The sequence below is a fragment of the Prionailurus viverrinus genome, chromosome B3 (assembly GCF_022837055.1).
Source record: "Prionailurus viverrinus isolate Anna chromosome B3, UM_Priviv_1.0, whole genome shotgun sequence".
NCBI lineage: Eukaryota > Metazoa > Chordata > Mammalia > Carnivora > Felidae > Prionailurus > Prionailurus viverrinus.
Window position 1 is genome coordinate 36,286,736 of NC_062566.1, and position 14,884 is coordinate 36,301,619.

The window sequence follows — 14,884 nt, forward strand, 5'->3', positions numbered from 1 at the left end:
GGAAATAATGCATGGGGAAGTAGGGAAGTACAGACTCGTCTCCACACCTCTTCTCTAAACCACTTGACTCAAAATAGGAAAACCAGGTATCTCTATTTGAGAACACTTTAATTACCAAGCAGGTGACCTATATTCTCTGCCCCACCCTGTCTTCCTTCCCCACGCCTCCTTGCTTGGCAGTGAGGCTCCCTGCTCTGTGCATTTGTCCCCAGACACAGCTCTGATGGCGATTCCCTTTCTCTCCTCTGAATTTTATTAAGATGCCAAGTCTGACCCACCTTTAAATAAAACAAAGCCTCCTTTCACTAGGTTTCTCTCCCACCTCTCAGCATGGGCCTCCCTTCCCATTCAGAGGAGCCTCTTATGCTACATGACACAGGCAGCACTGACGGCTTCTGCTCCCATCTGCTCCAAACCTACTTGGCCTTGTGTTGTCTGTGTCATTAAGGGCTCCCTTCACTGTCTATCCTTCCCCCACCGCCCCCTCCCAGGGGGAAGCATGAACGCAGTCCCCCACTACCACAAATTATGCAGTCGAGTTCCCCACTTTTGGGGAAATCGCAGGGGTCAGCACATCCAGAGTGCAATGGATAAGCCTCGCCCTGGGGGAAACCACCTTCATGATCATGGTATCTTCCCTGCTAAGTATTCTTCACTGTCTATCCCGAAATTCCAGCCAGAAACCTGCAAGTCAGGCTAGCTCATCCCTCAGGCCTCTCATCAGATCAGTGACCAGCTGTCCGGTGGTTCCACGTCCACCTTCTGAGCCTCTCCAAGAGACCATCCCTTCTGTCCTCCTCAGCAATCTGGCTGGCTGGGATGAACATGGCTGCTCTCCTTGCCTCCAGTCTGATGCATCTAAATCACAAATGTGAACATGTTATTCCCTGCTTGAGTCCCTTCAGTGGGTCCCCACCCTTCTGGGTAATTGTGCCAAGTGCTTCACAAGTTGTATCAAGCAGTGTGATCTGGTTCCTATTTGTCACTCTCTGTGGGCTGCCCAATGACTTGACCCACACCATACCAAGCCACCTACATTTCCCTAGATGCCTACCTCCCACTGTCAAGAGACAGGGAGGTAGAATGGGCCCAGCAGAAGGGGCAAACGCCTCTTCACCTTTAAGCCACAGTTCAAGCATCCTCTTCTCTACAAACGTCTTCTTCCTGAGGCCCCAGGTAGAATGACTCTATCTTTTGTACCACTGTGCAGGCCTTGGGCTCAGTACCCTGAACCTGTTTGCTTTCTCAGTTTCCATGTGTGCAAGCTCTGTACAGAAATGCACAGGCCTGTCAGCCTCCAGTGCCAGATGCTAAGGAGGAAGTTCTGAAACCACAGTCCATCCCAAGGAAATAATAGACTTGCATCAAGATGACCACAGGATGGAATATAACAAAGCAAGGATAAAGTTTTACAATTAAGTTTCTTTGGAGAAGAGTTACAAGTATGGAAAAGGGAGAAGACTTAGATAAACCCAATGGGGTTAGACTGTAAGGATCTGTGTGAATTCATGCTTTCTAATATCTAATTCTTTATGTCATCTCTCTCTCTTGCTACTGCTATATATCTTTGTCTTTCATTACTTTCCTGCTCTGCCAAAAGCCTAGAAGCAATGACATTGCAGGAGCAACGAGCACGCTCAGCACGCAGATCTTGGTTTCTATATATATTTAATTCTCCATTAAAAGAAATCAGGACTCTGTGGAGAAATGGCTGATTCCAGAGCTGGGGCAAGGAAGATATAGGAGAGGCCTGAAACATTTTATTATGCCAGAAAGTAAGGAAAGTGTTAAAAAAAAAAAAATGAAGGGGACAGGTTAAAAAAATCATCTGGGATGATTTGAGAATCAAAGTAAATCAAAGCAAGGACTTGCAATGCATTTTGAGTAAAATAGGAATCCATTCATGTATACTGATAAACAAGGAGATTATTAAGTAGAGAGAAAGGATGTTTTTCTTTAGTAGAATGCCAACCAGTAAATGTAGACTACGGAGCCAGAAAAGCACACTGGAGAAGGAACAAAGTATTTACATGATCTCAAAGTACCTCCCCACAAATTTCTTGTCAATTACAAAGGGGAAAATAGTAATCAAGTGATCAGAGTTAACTTCAGCATTAACGGGACCGACATCATGTGCCAACTTAAAAAGCTCTGAGGACGCATCACCTCTGTGATGTTCCTGCCTAATTGCAAAACCCTAATATAGTCACACGGAACCGTGAGGCCAATCCAAGTCAAGAGATATTCTACAGAATACCTGGCCTATATTCTTCAAAAATGCCAAGGTAATGAAAGGCAAAGAAAGGCTGAGAAACTCTTCTGGATTAAGAGAGACACAAGTGATCGCACGTTACAACTAAAGGTAACACATGCTCCTGAACCAGGAAAAAGGGAATAGCTATAAAGGACACTACTACTGGGATAACTGACAACATTTAAATATGGACCATGGAGGGGCGCCTGGGTGGCGCAGTCGGTTAAGCGTCCGACTTCAGCCAGGTCACGATCTCGCGGTCCGTGAGTTCGAGCCCCGCGTCGGGCTCTGGGCTGATGGCTCAGAGCCTGGAGCCTGTTTCCGATTCTGTGTCTCCCTCTCTCTCTGCCCCTCGCCCATTCATGCTCTGTCTCTCTCTGTCCCAAAAATAAATAAACGTTGAAAAAAAAAAAAATTTTAAATATGGACCATGGGTTATGTAACGGTATTAGTTTACTGTCAAACTTCCTGATTTTGATAAACATACTTATGGTTGTAAATTATGAGAGATGTCCTTGTTCTTAAGGAAATGTATACTAAAGATCTGGGGGTAAAGGGGCACAATGTCTGCAATTTACTCTCAAATGCTTCAGAAAATACAATATGTAAATATAGATAATAAATCATAAAGCAAATAAGGTAAAATGTAAACACTTGGTAAATCTGGGTAGAGGCTAGATGGGAATTCTTCGTGATACCCTGTAACTTTTCTAGAAGATTTAAATTATATTAAAATTTAAAATTTACCAAACAACCAAGAATCCAACAACAAGGGATGAGTCAGAATTATGGTACAAGCACTCTGTGGAAGCCTTAAAATTACATAGCCTTCTAAATAAAGTTTGTGAAGATATGTAACAATAAAGAAGAAATGCTTACAAAATATACAGTGCTGAATGATAAACGGATACAAAATATTTCACGTGGGTATTATTACAACTGTGCAAAAGCAAATGCAAGACTGGAAGGAAAAAAATCAAGAGTGTTAATAAAGATATTGGGGGATAGGGAGAGACTTTTTCTAAAACAAAACAAAACAAAACAAAACAAAACAAAACAAAACACCCAACTGTTGAAAAAAATACTTGCCAGCACTGCACCCCCACCCTGGATCCCTGCCCCCACCAGGCTGGTGCACTGGAAATCAGGGCTGTTTACTGCATTCTCTTGCCTCAGGCTGTCCCTCCCCAAACCTTAACCACCCACCCAAGAGAACTAACAGAGCAGGCCTGGAATGCCCACAGAAAGGGGCGTCTCTGGGGCTGGGGGGTGGCGGACAGGAGTGGCAAGGTTCCATGGCAGGCAATCTGCCAACCCTGCCCCACAGAGCAGCTTCACAGACCACTCTGATCAGCCAGCTTAAGCAGCTGTGGACACAGCTGAGGGGAAGCCCAGTAACAGCGCATGTGAGACTCCAGTCTCCCTGGCCAGGCCAGGACAGAGACCCCTTTGAACGCCCTTGGCCTAAGCTGACAACACTCGGGCCCTGTTGTTGGCATGCTACCTCCTGGGCAAAGAGAGTAAAGCTTCTTGGAACCTCAAAAAGTTTAGGAACTCTTGGATGACCTGATCTAGAGGCAGAGTGCTGGCTCTGTTCTCAACGGAGATAAAGTGTTAAGTCCTTATCAGCTCTTTACACTTTTAACAGGAATCGGTCTACTGGGGACTTGGCAGAAAGAAGTTCAGAACAGAAGTCTGCTATCAGAGGGCAAGACTGAGAGAGCCCTGGGCAGCTAAGGGAAACAGGGTAGGAATAAAAGAAAGTCTGCCTCCTTCGCAGGAGAATCCATTGTCCCTCTTACTATAAGAGATGTCTTTACAACTCCTTCCCTAAAAAAGTAGGAATAAGAATTAAACAGGTTAAGAGACCCTCAGAGTACGTAGCAGAGGTAGATAGAAAAAAAGAAATTCTAGTCCCATAGGGAAGCAGCAGCAAAAGCTTAAACTCCTGTGGAGAGAAACTTACTATACCTGGGCAACTTCTTTGTTCGGAGTATTCTGGACCTGTTTCCCAACTGCTCCCCAGCCTAAAGCAAAAAGCACCACCATTCTGAGTCACGTGACCTGATTTTAAAATATTTTATTACATAATCTTTTCATGGCACCATCAGGAGTAACAGAAAACGTTATTCCCAGTTCCTAACCACATCCTGAAAAATATACATTTGTATTTATATATTTATATCAATACTCCACCCCTATCCCCTAACTCCACCACCTAGTGTAGGTCTTTTGCTTAAAGCAAGAAACTATTCTCTCAGGTAAGAAAATATATATGGAAGCTAAATGAAGTAATGGTTAGAATGGGCACAGGTTGGTCGTGGGGGCAGGGAAGAAGGGATAAAGTCCAGGCTAGGCAGGATGCATCACTGGAGTCCGGCGGAGGTGGAGAACAGTGTATAAAAAGGCAGCGTCAGGCAGGTGGGCTCTGGTGTCCTTGGTCCATTAGGAGATGGCCTTTGCCTCAGGAAGGAAGGCTTCCCAGTACTTTGCCAGCTGCAAAGAAGTGGGGACAATAAGCAAGTGCCCCCACCTAGTGGCAGAGACTGAGCCTGGGAGGGGAGCAAGCACAGTGTCACGCACTCCCCCGTGGTCTCAGCCACCCAAAGGGAGGCCAGAGCTGAGGCCAAGCTGAGGAAATGGCTAGGCTGAGAGTGGACCCTGGGACAGATTGGCCAGGCAGCCAATCTTACCCCTCTTCAGAGGAAGCATCAAGTACAAGGGAAATCTCTAAAGACAGTCCTGCTTCTGCCCTGGAGGAAGTATCCCTGTGGGGGCTACAGCTTTGCCCAGCTCAGTTAGCTCCTCACAATGGGATCCACTGTTCAATACAACGATTGGGTCTCAGCCTTAAGAGGGTTAGGTGGTACCATGGGGGGTTACAGGGAGAGGTAGGGTTTGTCCTTAAAAACTAACTTATTGTAGGATTAGGGCTACAATATCCTGCTTGGCAAAAGACCCTATTAGATTCTCCATGTTAGAGCAATACAGCCAGCCCAGCTCATCCCATCACCAAAGCCCCAGGTAGGCAGCTGGCCTCTGGAGGAGGCATAGAGAATGGAAGTCATGCATAACTTACATACCTGCTGCTGTGAATACAGGAGTGTCTCAAGGTACTTGATCACGTGGTTTTTAAAGTCCTTGGATTTTTCTTTCTATAGGAGACAGGATTCTAGACTGATCATCCAGACAGTTGCTCCTACCCCTCTTGATGGGATGGAGTTTATTGCTGACCAAGGCCAAACACAGCCCCAGAAACTATAGCTAGCAGCTGGAATAGCTATAATTTCCAGCCAAATGGTTTCTGCCAAGGACTTGCAAGGCTTTCTTGCATGGTGGGCAGGGGATGGGAGGTGGAGGAAGACAGGAGAAAGAAAAGGGAACCAGAGGACACAGGAAAGTTGCAAGCTTTAACTTCTCTGGTCCAGCAACAAGTGTAGGACAGCCACTCTGCCTCAGAACATAAATGTGAACACACACGAACACACACACACACGGCCACGTCTGTTCACAACTACCAGGTCACCGGCACTTTCATTGGTCTCCCTACTCAATAGACTTGAACAAAACCAACACCACCACTAAACAAGGCACTGCACACTTGTGAGAAGTAGGATATTCTATCTCACCTCAAACCGTATCACTTCTTTTCGGACCACAGTTGAAATCCTTTCAAAGTCCCTTTCATACTGAGTCACCCGAGACTCCCACTGGGAAGAAAGGGAACAGAAAGGATCACTTAATATTATGGTATCATTACTGAGTCTTTACCTTTGGACAGCAATTCTACATGTGAGACCTCAGTTGGTCATTATGTCTGTTTGCCCCTCTGGGTAAGATTAGAAACCATATGGACATTCAGTGTGTAAGTCTAAGTCTAGGTGAAGGCCATCTGGCTGGAAAAGAGATGCTGTGTACTCCAGGCAAGGCCTGGTCTCAAAGTTCTGGCACCCCAAAGCCCCTGGTTCAGGTACCCACCACAAAGGCTGGGAGTTCCAGAGAACTGAATTCAGTTGTTGCCTTACTGAATCGCCTTGGGAGTTTTTCACAGACCCACCCACGACCCCTCCTGCAGAGAATTTGATTTGTTAAGTCTGGGTGGAATGGGAAGAGAGGAAAAGGGCCAGGCCTCAAAGCAAGCCTGGACTCATTCTCAGAGGCTTCCCCAGCAGCCACAGTCCTTTAGACTCAATCGGCTCTCTCGCCTGCTGTGGGGTTTCAAGCATCTGGGTGGGATGGGACCCGGGCTCTTCAGGAGCCAGTCTGCCCTGTGTGCCTCACCTCTAAGATCTCGTCCTTGGCCTGCTGCAATTTGTCAGGTTTGTTGGCCCAAAGCAGCCGAGCCTCAGCCTCCCGCTTCTTCTGCAGCGTCGCCTGAGCATCCTGCCAGCGCTGCCACGTCTTCATACGTTGGTCGAAGGCAGCCTGTGGGGGTGGGGGTTGGGGAAGAGCACAACCAGCCCTTCAGGAGCTCCCCTGGCTCTGCCTGGGGTAGGGCTTGGGGGGCAGGGGGACTCCCTCCCAGCAGCTGTGCTAGAGAAGGACTGACCAAGGGCAGGTTCTGCAGCCGTGTGTTAGTGCCCAGCTGGAAGCTTCACATCAAAAAGCACAAGCTTGGGTAAGACTCCTCTCCAAGCCTCCAGTGGGGCGGTGCCATGCTACTTCATGCTACTTCCAAGGTTGGATGGCTGGGAGCACAGCAGGTGGCCTGATGCCAGTGCCCAGTTCTATGGCTTCTGAACTGCCTCCCTCAGATTAGTCTCTGGGTCTACATACTTTTCCTGATCTCCTGCCTGCCATGTGCCAGGAACTAAGAATACAGTGGGGAATGAAACACGTGGTTCTACTTTTATGGAGCTTGTTAGAGGTTGACATATATTAATAATTGCAAATAAATAATTACAAGTATGCAGAGTACAGAGTAAACAAGCAGAAGATCTATCTCAAAATAACAAACCTGGAGACCTAGCTTAGTCTGGGAGATATACCAGGGAAGCCAACCTAAGGAAGCAACCTTTAAATTAACACCCAAATAGTATACAGGATTAGCTTAACAAGTCTTTAAATACTTGAAGCTACCATGGGGACACACACGGCTTCCATCCCATCCATACATTCAACTGATAAATCAAGGCCCCCAAGAAGCTCCCCAACGTCCACTTGCTGGTTTTCCCAGTTTCCAGTTCTTTTCTCTTTTTTAAGATTTTTATTTTTATTTGTTTTATTTATTTATTTTTTTTTAATTTTTTTTTCAACGTTTATTTATTTTTGGGACAGAGAGAGACAGAGCATGAACAGGGGAGGGGCAGAGAGAGAGGGAGACACAGAATTGGAAACAGGCTCCAGGCTCTGAGCCATCAGCCCAGAGCCTGACGCAGGGCTCGAACTCACAGACCGCGAGATCGTGACCTGGCTGAAGTCGGACACTTAACCGACTGCGCCACCCAGGTGCCCCTATTTATTTTATTTTTAATTTTATTATCATTTTTAAGTAGGCTCCACCTCCAGCGTGGAGCCCAATGTGAGGCTTGAACTCATGACCCTGAGATCAAGACCTGAGCTGAGATAAAAAATCAGGTGCTTAACTGACTGAACCACCCAGGCACACCTAAAGATTTTTATTTTAAGTAATCTCTATACCCGTCGTGGGGCTCGAACCCACAGCCCTGAAATCAAGAGTTGCATGCTCTACCGACTGAGCCAGCCAGGCACCCCATCCCCTCACCGTTTCCAGTCCCTCGATCACATTTCCAGAGGACAGTTATTGGCGTAACCAAGCCATCCACCACCCCCACTGGCTTAGTAGCTTCAAGAGGCAGCCTGGATGAGAGATCTGTACCTGGGGTCAGCCTCCCAGCCCTGCTCCAATTTGCTCTCTGCAGAAGTTTTTTGGATGTTTTCTAGGTCTCCTTAGGGCAGGCCTTTGCCAAAGTTTGAACCTTAGGGAGTGAAATGCCACCAAATTCAACTTCCCCAGCGTTGACTGTCACTGCTGTTCACTTGCAATTTCTAAGCAGCTCTCAATGTCAAAGTATAGGTAAAGGGTAACCTCGTAAGACTCAAGCCTAACCCTCTGGGCTAAGGGTGGTACAGTTCCAGGTTCAGGGAAGAGCATAAAACAAATATCTGCTCATCTCCCCAGCCCATCACCCTCTCACGATTATGAAGAGGGCAGGTTAAGGGTCTCTAAGAAAAGCCCAGCTTGCAGTTCTGCACTCAAGCATGTTGCCTCAGTCCCTACATGGAGCTCTAGGCTGGGCCTCTCTCATGCCTGGGGGGTCACATCCAAGAGCTATGCTCTCCTGAGGCTGCAAACGATGCCCCGCCTCTGAAACTTTCCCAGAGAGGGCCCTTCCCTAAGGTAGTGCTCCAGCCTTCATAGTCTGACCAGTTCTACAAATTCCAAAGCAGGTTATTTTTCCAGCCTCTTATCACTCTGGAGTTAGCAGCAAACCAAACAGCTGAGGGAGACAATGAGCGACCTCACAGGCTTTATTGAGCAACTCTGCCACAGAGGAAATGAGAGCCCTGGGAGCAGCTTGGTTCTTGACAACACAGGGGCTCCCTGGTCAGGGAGATGCTGGGGATGGGGAGTGAGCGTGGCTCTGTTCCAACTCAGAGGCTCATCCTGGTCCCAGGCTGGAGAAGGGGCAGATTCAGTCCCTTATAAGGCAGGCACCAGGATCCCTCTTGGCTCTTTCCTCTGTCTCAGGGAGACCATGCGAGAGCTAGTATCACTGCCCAATGAAGCTGCCTCGGCTGCTCTAAAGGGTCATGGGAAACCAGACTGCCCCAGTTACCAGGAAAAGAGGTGAGGTGCTAGATCTCAGAGGTAGGCTGCAGTGTTGTTATCAGTGTGGTCAGCACAGCACACAAAGGACTCTGGTGACAAGCTCTCTCAGCCCTGTGGCCACACTCCTCCATGCAATGCCAAGACAATTCCGTGTAGTTACCTGACTGCCCACATTAGAGGGACAAGTGGAAGCCAGTAAGAGCTCTTACGAAAGGCAAAGCCGCCGCTTACTGTTCAGGAGGCAAAGACCAAAGAACTGAGGAGTCATTGCTCCAGGGGGCCAAGACAGCAGGTCTGTAATAAGCCTCATTTGAAGAAAGGAGCATAGAGGACTGTGTGCAGCTGTAGCAATAAGGAGGGGCCTACCTGAAAATTCAAGAGTAGTCTTTTCTCCAAATGCATTTTAAAAACTGGCTGTAAGGCCTCAAAAATGACATAGTGATAACTAGCTAAAAGTTAAAATGGATTTTTTGGTTCACAAGATACCTTCTCTCTTGAGAGTAGAAAGAAGTTACACCTACTTTCAGCTATAATGGATGAAAATTTCTTGGGAAGGGGAAAAGGAAAACAAAGGCAAATTAAATAAAGGGGAGGAAAAAGAGGAAAGCAAACAGAAGCTTACACGGACTATGGCCAGGAGACGAATGTAGTCACTCAGGAGCTCAGCAAGAAGGAAGAAGTCATTGTTGGCCTGTTCCTGGTGAAGCTGCTCAATTTTTTCTTCCACCTCAGCCAGCTGGGAGAGTGCCCGTGACAGTGCTGTGTTGTCCTCAGAGCTCCCAAGCATGGCTAGACTCTTTGCAAACTGGGCTGTGTTCAGTGCGAGCTCTGGAAGGAGGAAGACAGCAGAGGCCTCTTATCTCAAAACGAAAAGGGACAAGTCAGCTGGCATTGCATGGCATGCCTTAGAAATGCTGCCTTCTGCATATCTAACAACTGTGGGCTCTGCAACCCAGTCACTTACACCACAGCCAACTGTACTTAGAAAAGTGAGGGGAGTGCAGTGTGGTCACACGAGCAGGGAGAGACATCTGCTGTTCTAAGTTTCACCAAGTTAAGGCCTAGCCTACTTGGAAGCAGCAGCTTCAATATTCCTGGAGAACTAGGGGCCAGTTAATACAAACAGGCCAAAGGAATGATTCTAATTTTTATGTTAAAGCTCATTGTTAGTCTATTTGCACGAGAGTGAATGTACGTGCACACTGCATAGTCTTACATGTTCTAAAGCAGGACAAACTTTTTTCTAGGAAGGGCTAGATGATTTAAGCCTATGGATCACATAACGGCCTCACTTTCTTTTTTCACTCATCCCTTTAAAAATGTAAAAGTCATTCCTAGCTCACAGCAACAGGCCTAGGGCTAGGTGTGGCCCATGGGCTGGGCCATATTTTGCCAATGCTCACAATGGCTTCATTTTAACAGTTTTCTGCTTGTTTTGATTTCTGTTTATTACCATGTTTGTTTGTTTATTTAAGTAAGATTCATGCCCAGTGTGGAGCCCAATATCGGGCTTGAACTTATCACCCTGAGATCAAGACCTGAGCTGAAATCAAGAGTTGGATGCTTAACTGACTGAGCCACCTAGGTACCCCTGATTATTACCATGTTTAAGGCAGAGAAGGAAAGCATTCGAACTTGGCAAATTTTACTAGCTCTTAGACAAATCTCACCAAAGAAACGTGAAGAAAGGTTAGGAGACATATATGGTTTCCCTGAATTTACATATTGTCCATTTCACCATGTAGCTAAAGTATGTGACATCACTTTCAATTCAAATCATACCAACTAAAGTCCATGTCCCACGTGAAGCTGTATGTGAGGCAGTTCCCCTGTACCCCTCCCAGCTAGAAGGCACAATGCTCACAGTGGCTGAGTCATGTTTCCTGCCAGGAGGTGCAGGGCGTATCTTTTTGATGAGAACATCAAGGACCAGGTGGGCTGAGAATTTCAACTTGAATGGCTGACAGGGTTGGGAACAGCATGCCCTCCCACCTATAGCTCACTGGAGACATCTCCAGCTCCGAGTGCATTTCCGAGGTTGTTACCTTTTCTATGGTTCACCAGAGTTTCTACAACAGCATGCAGCTTCCGTAAGCGCTGCTCTTCACACTCTACTTCCTGGAGCTTCTCCTCAAACCACTGAAACACACAAGTCCAGATCTTTAATGGAGGGGAATCCTATAGGCATACAGCACAGGGTTTCCTTAAGGGACTGAATTACCTTGAAAGAGAAGTCTCTAATCTGAGAAATGTCAGGATTTCTCAGGGCTTCTGACCCATAAGACTGAGGGGGCAGGGGAAGCCGAGAGGCACAGGGCTACTCACAATGTCTGATTCATTCATCTTGATGGTCATTTTGCTGACTGCGTCCGTGGCTTTGTTGAACATCTTGAGGAGACCAGCGCCACTCAATGTCTGGGTACCCACGGCGCGTGGCAGCTACAAGACCAAGAAGGCGGGGATGGCAAGTTATCTTCTGCCCCTATTTTAGGTTCAGAAGAATTAGTATCCATCAGATGGCATGCCCAAAACTTGCCAAACAATTATTTGAAATGTAGACTGTTGTTTTCAAAGGCAGTTAGACACATCTGTAACTAGCACATATAGAAAGAAAAAAAAAAAATCAAAGGACTATGTTTAACATAATAACAAAATTTTTATTTTGAGATAGGGTACAGAAAGAAAATACAGTAAGATTGTTATGTAGCCAGGTGACCTCATGTTGAGATGGTCTGCTATCCCAGGCATGAACTGCTTAAATACCAAACATGCTTTTGTTAAAAGTTACGAGATCCTTTGGATAAGCATACTCTACACACAGCTGGACTTAAGGTCTTGAGAGGCTCTAAAGTTGTGCTGTGATTCCATTTGAACAAAGGTCTAAGGACAGGAGCATTATTTACTCAGATTGGGGTTACTTTTAGGGATGATCTTGTTAAGCCAACCATGCCAAACATTTAGAAACAATTTGGTTGGTTCAGTCTTACCACTTCTTTCCTAAAGTATGAAAGGAATGCTAAAGAATCTACAGTAAATATATTATACGACAGTGAAAAATTAGATTTTAGTGCTCAGGACGGTTAGTCAAGTAATTCTCAACTTGGGGCCATTTTGATACGTAGGGGACATTTGGCCGTGTCTGTAGATAATTCTGGTTGTTAAAACTGGGGTGGAGATGATACTGGCATCTAGTGGATAGAGGCCAGGGATGCTACTAAACTTACAACACACAAGGCAGCTCTCTACAACAAAGAATGATCCAGCCCAAAGTGTCAATAGTGCTGTTGTCAATAAACCCTGTTTTAGGGGTATGAGGGAGGGATGAGGGGGTAAAAGGGAAAAATGGATACAGGAACCCCAGAGGAGGAATGAAAAGATTTAATCACTAAGTAAAGAAATTTTAATTAAAAAATTTCATTTGGGGGGGAAAAACCACATATAGCTAGTACCATTTTCTTCATTAACATAATTCACACTGTATGCAAATTAAGTAAAAATTAACAAGTAAAAACACGGGGGCACCTGGGTGGCTCAGTCAGTTAAGTACCTGACTCTTGGTTTCGGCTCAGGTCATGACCTCATGGTTCCTAAGTTCAAGCCCTGCATAGGGCTTTATGTTGATGGTGGGAAGCCTGCTTGGGATTGTCTCTCTCCCTCTCTCTGCCCTTCTCTCGCTTGCTCTGTCTCTCTCTCAAAATAAATAAATAAAAACTTAAAAAAATAGTTAAAAAAATAAATAAAAGTAAAAACAAAATGAAAAAATAAATACAAAATGATAGTCCTATCCTGTCACTTATTTCCTTCTACTTTTCTTTCATATGGGATACAACATCGTTTGATTCCAGTGTTGCTTTTGATCTTTACTGACTAACATGTTCCTATAGCTCTATATACCTGCTATTTCAAGTTTCACATTTTATTTCATTTTTTAAGTTTATTTATTTTCAGAGAGAGAGAGGGAGGGAGGGGCAGAGAGAGAAGGAGAATCCTAAGTAGGCTCCATGATGTCAGCGTGGAGCCCCATGTGGGGCTTGATCCCACCAACCATGAGATCGTGACCTAAGCCAATATCAAGAGTTGGATGCTTAACCTACTGAGCTACCCAGGTGCACCAAGTTTCACTTACTATTATTATTATTTTTTTTAAGTAAGCTCTACACCTGACATGGGGCTCAAACTCATGACCCCTCAGATCAAGAGTCACATGATCCACCAAGTGAGCCAGCCAGGAGTCCCATGTAATTCTTATAATATAGATTTCCAATAAATATATATGAACGCTTCTGTATACTTTTTGTTTTATGATGAGAATAAAGTATTTGCTGTATTGATATATAATACTTAATTCTTCAATTATTAGCAATTGGGCCATCTCCAGTTTTTCACAATCATGAATAGCCTATGCATAGCCTGTAAAACAGACGGTCTACTTGAATCAACACTTTTGCTATATGGCAGTTCTGTGGTCGGTGGTAATTGGTTTTGACTTAATGCCCCCCAGCTCCTTGCACAAAATAAGCATTCAATTTGAGCCAAGTCATAACCTATGAAAGACATACAAAGGACTTGCCAAAGAGATCACTGTGTTGTTCCAGTAAAACACCAGTGTGCAGTCTGACTCCTGAAACCAGTTGCTTTTATTTTATTTATTTATTTAAAAAAAATTTTTTTTTTTCTTTTCAACGTTTATTTATTTTTGGGACAGAGAGAGACAGAGCATGAACGGGGGAGGGGCAGAGAGAGAGGGAGACACAGAATCGGAAACAGGCTCTGGGCTCCGAGGCATCAGCCCAGAGCCTGATGCGGGGCTCGAACTCACGGACCGTGAGATCGTGACCTGGCTGAAGTCAGACGCTTAACCGACTGCGCCACCCAGGCGCCCCTGGAACCAGTTGCTTTTAGAGTGCCTAGGTGGCTGTCAGTTAAGTGATCAACTTCGGCTCAGGTCATGATCTCACAGTTCGTGAATTTGAGCCCCACGTCAGGCTCTGTGCTGACAGCTCAGAGCCTGGCGCCTGCTTCGGATTCTGTGCCTCCCTCTCTTTCTGCCCTTCTCCTGCTTGCACTCTGTCTCTCTCTCTCAAAAATAAATAAACATTAAAAAAATTAAAAATAAAATATAATAGGGGCGCCTGGGTGGCGCAGTCGGTTAAGCATCCGACTTCAGCCAGGTCATGATCTCTTGGTCCGTGAGTTCGAGCCCCGCGTCGGGCTCTGGGCTGATGGCTCAGAGCCTGGAGCCTGTTTCCGATTCTGTGTCTCCCTCTCTCTCTGCCCCTCCCCCGTTCATGCTCTGTCTCTCTCTGTCCCAAAAATAAATAAACATTGAAAAAAAAATTAAAAAAAAAAAAAATAAATAAAATATAATAAAATAAAATAAAATAAAATAAAATAAAATAAAACCCGTTGCTTTTGACTACAGGCAGAACTTCTTTTATTTCAAAGGCTGAAAACTACCTGTCATTCTTGAGGGCTTACAAATTAAGACACAGTCTTATACTAGGTTAAATGCATATTGAATGAACTAGTTTCATTTCACTAGAGGCAGGTATAAATTATGAAATTCAGTTTGTACAATACTAACCTCTTCTTTTTCTAAGAACTCCCTGACATCAGGATCCTGTAACATGGTAGGATGATTCACAATCCTCTGAAGGTACCTACAGGGTATAAGCAGTTATCTGGTTAGTCAACCTGGCCTCACAAGGTTTTGGGTGTCAAGCGTATGTCTTTCATTACTATAAAATGTGCTCAGATAAGGCACTTAAGTATGACTCTGCTAATAAGCACAAATTCATGTTCTTCACATTTCCAAAGAGAGAAGAAAAGTAACTGCT

General features: G+C 45.3%; 1 protein-coding gene and 1 non-coding gene across 4 annotated transcripts in view; both read right to left on the reverse strand.

Annotated features, from left to right (window-relative positions):
• Positions 1-488: 488 nt before the first annotated feature.
• On the reverse strand, positions 489-649 carry LOC125169251 (U1 spliceosomal RNA). Its single transcript, XR_007153568.1, has one exon. It is a non-coding gene; the product is annotated as a U1 spliceosomal RNA (small nuclear RNA).
• Positions 650-2,657: 2,008 nt separating this feature from the next.
• Positions 2,658-14,884, reverse strand: part of SNX1 (sorting nexin 1) — a 42,166-nt gene continuing 29,939 nt past the window's right edge. For 2 of the 3 annotated variants that reach the window (XM_047861757.1, XM_047861756.1), the window contains exons 8-15: positions 14,632-14,707; positions 11,373-11,486; positions 11,093-11,186; positions 9,670-9,875; positions 6,536-6,679; positions 5,884-5,964; positions 5,338-5,409; positions 4,320-4,750 (exon numbers count right to left, since the gene is read on the reverse strand). In XM_047861757.1, coding sequence (XP_047717713.1) covers positions 4,700-4,750; positions 5,338-5,409; positions 5,884-5,964; positions 6,536-6,679; positions 9,670-9,875; positions 11,093-11,186; positions 11,373-11,486; positions 14,632-14,707 — 838 coding nt within the window. In that variant the 3' untranslated portion in view covers positions 4,320-4,699. Of the gene's footprint in view, positions 4,282-4,319; positions 4,751-5,337; positions 5,410-5,883; positions 5,965-6,535; positions 6,680-9,669; positions 9,876-11,092; positions 11,187-11,372; positions 11,487-14,631; positions 14,708-14,884 lie in introns of those variants that run through there. The other variant, XM_047861758.1, reaches the window with a different exon arrangement.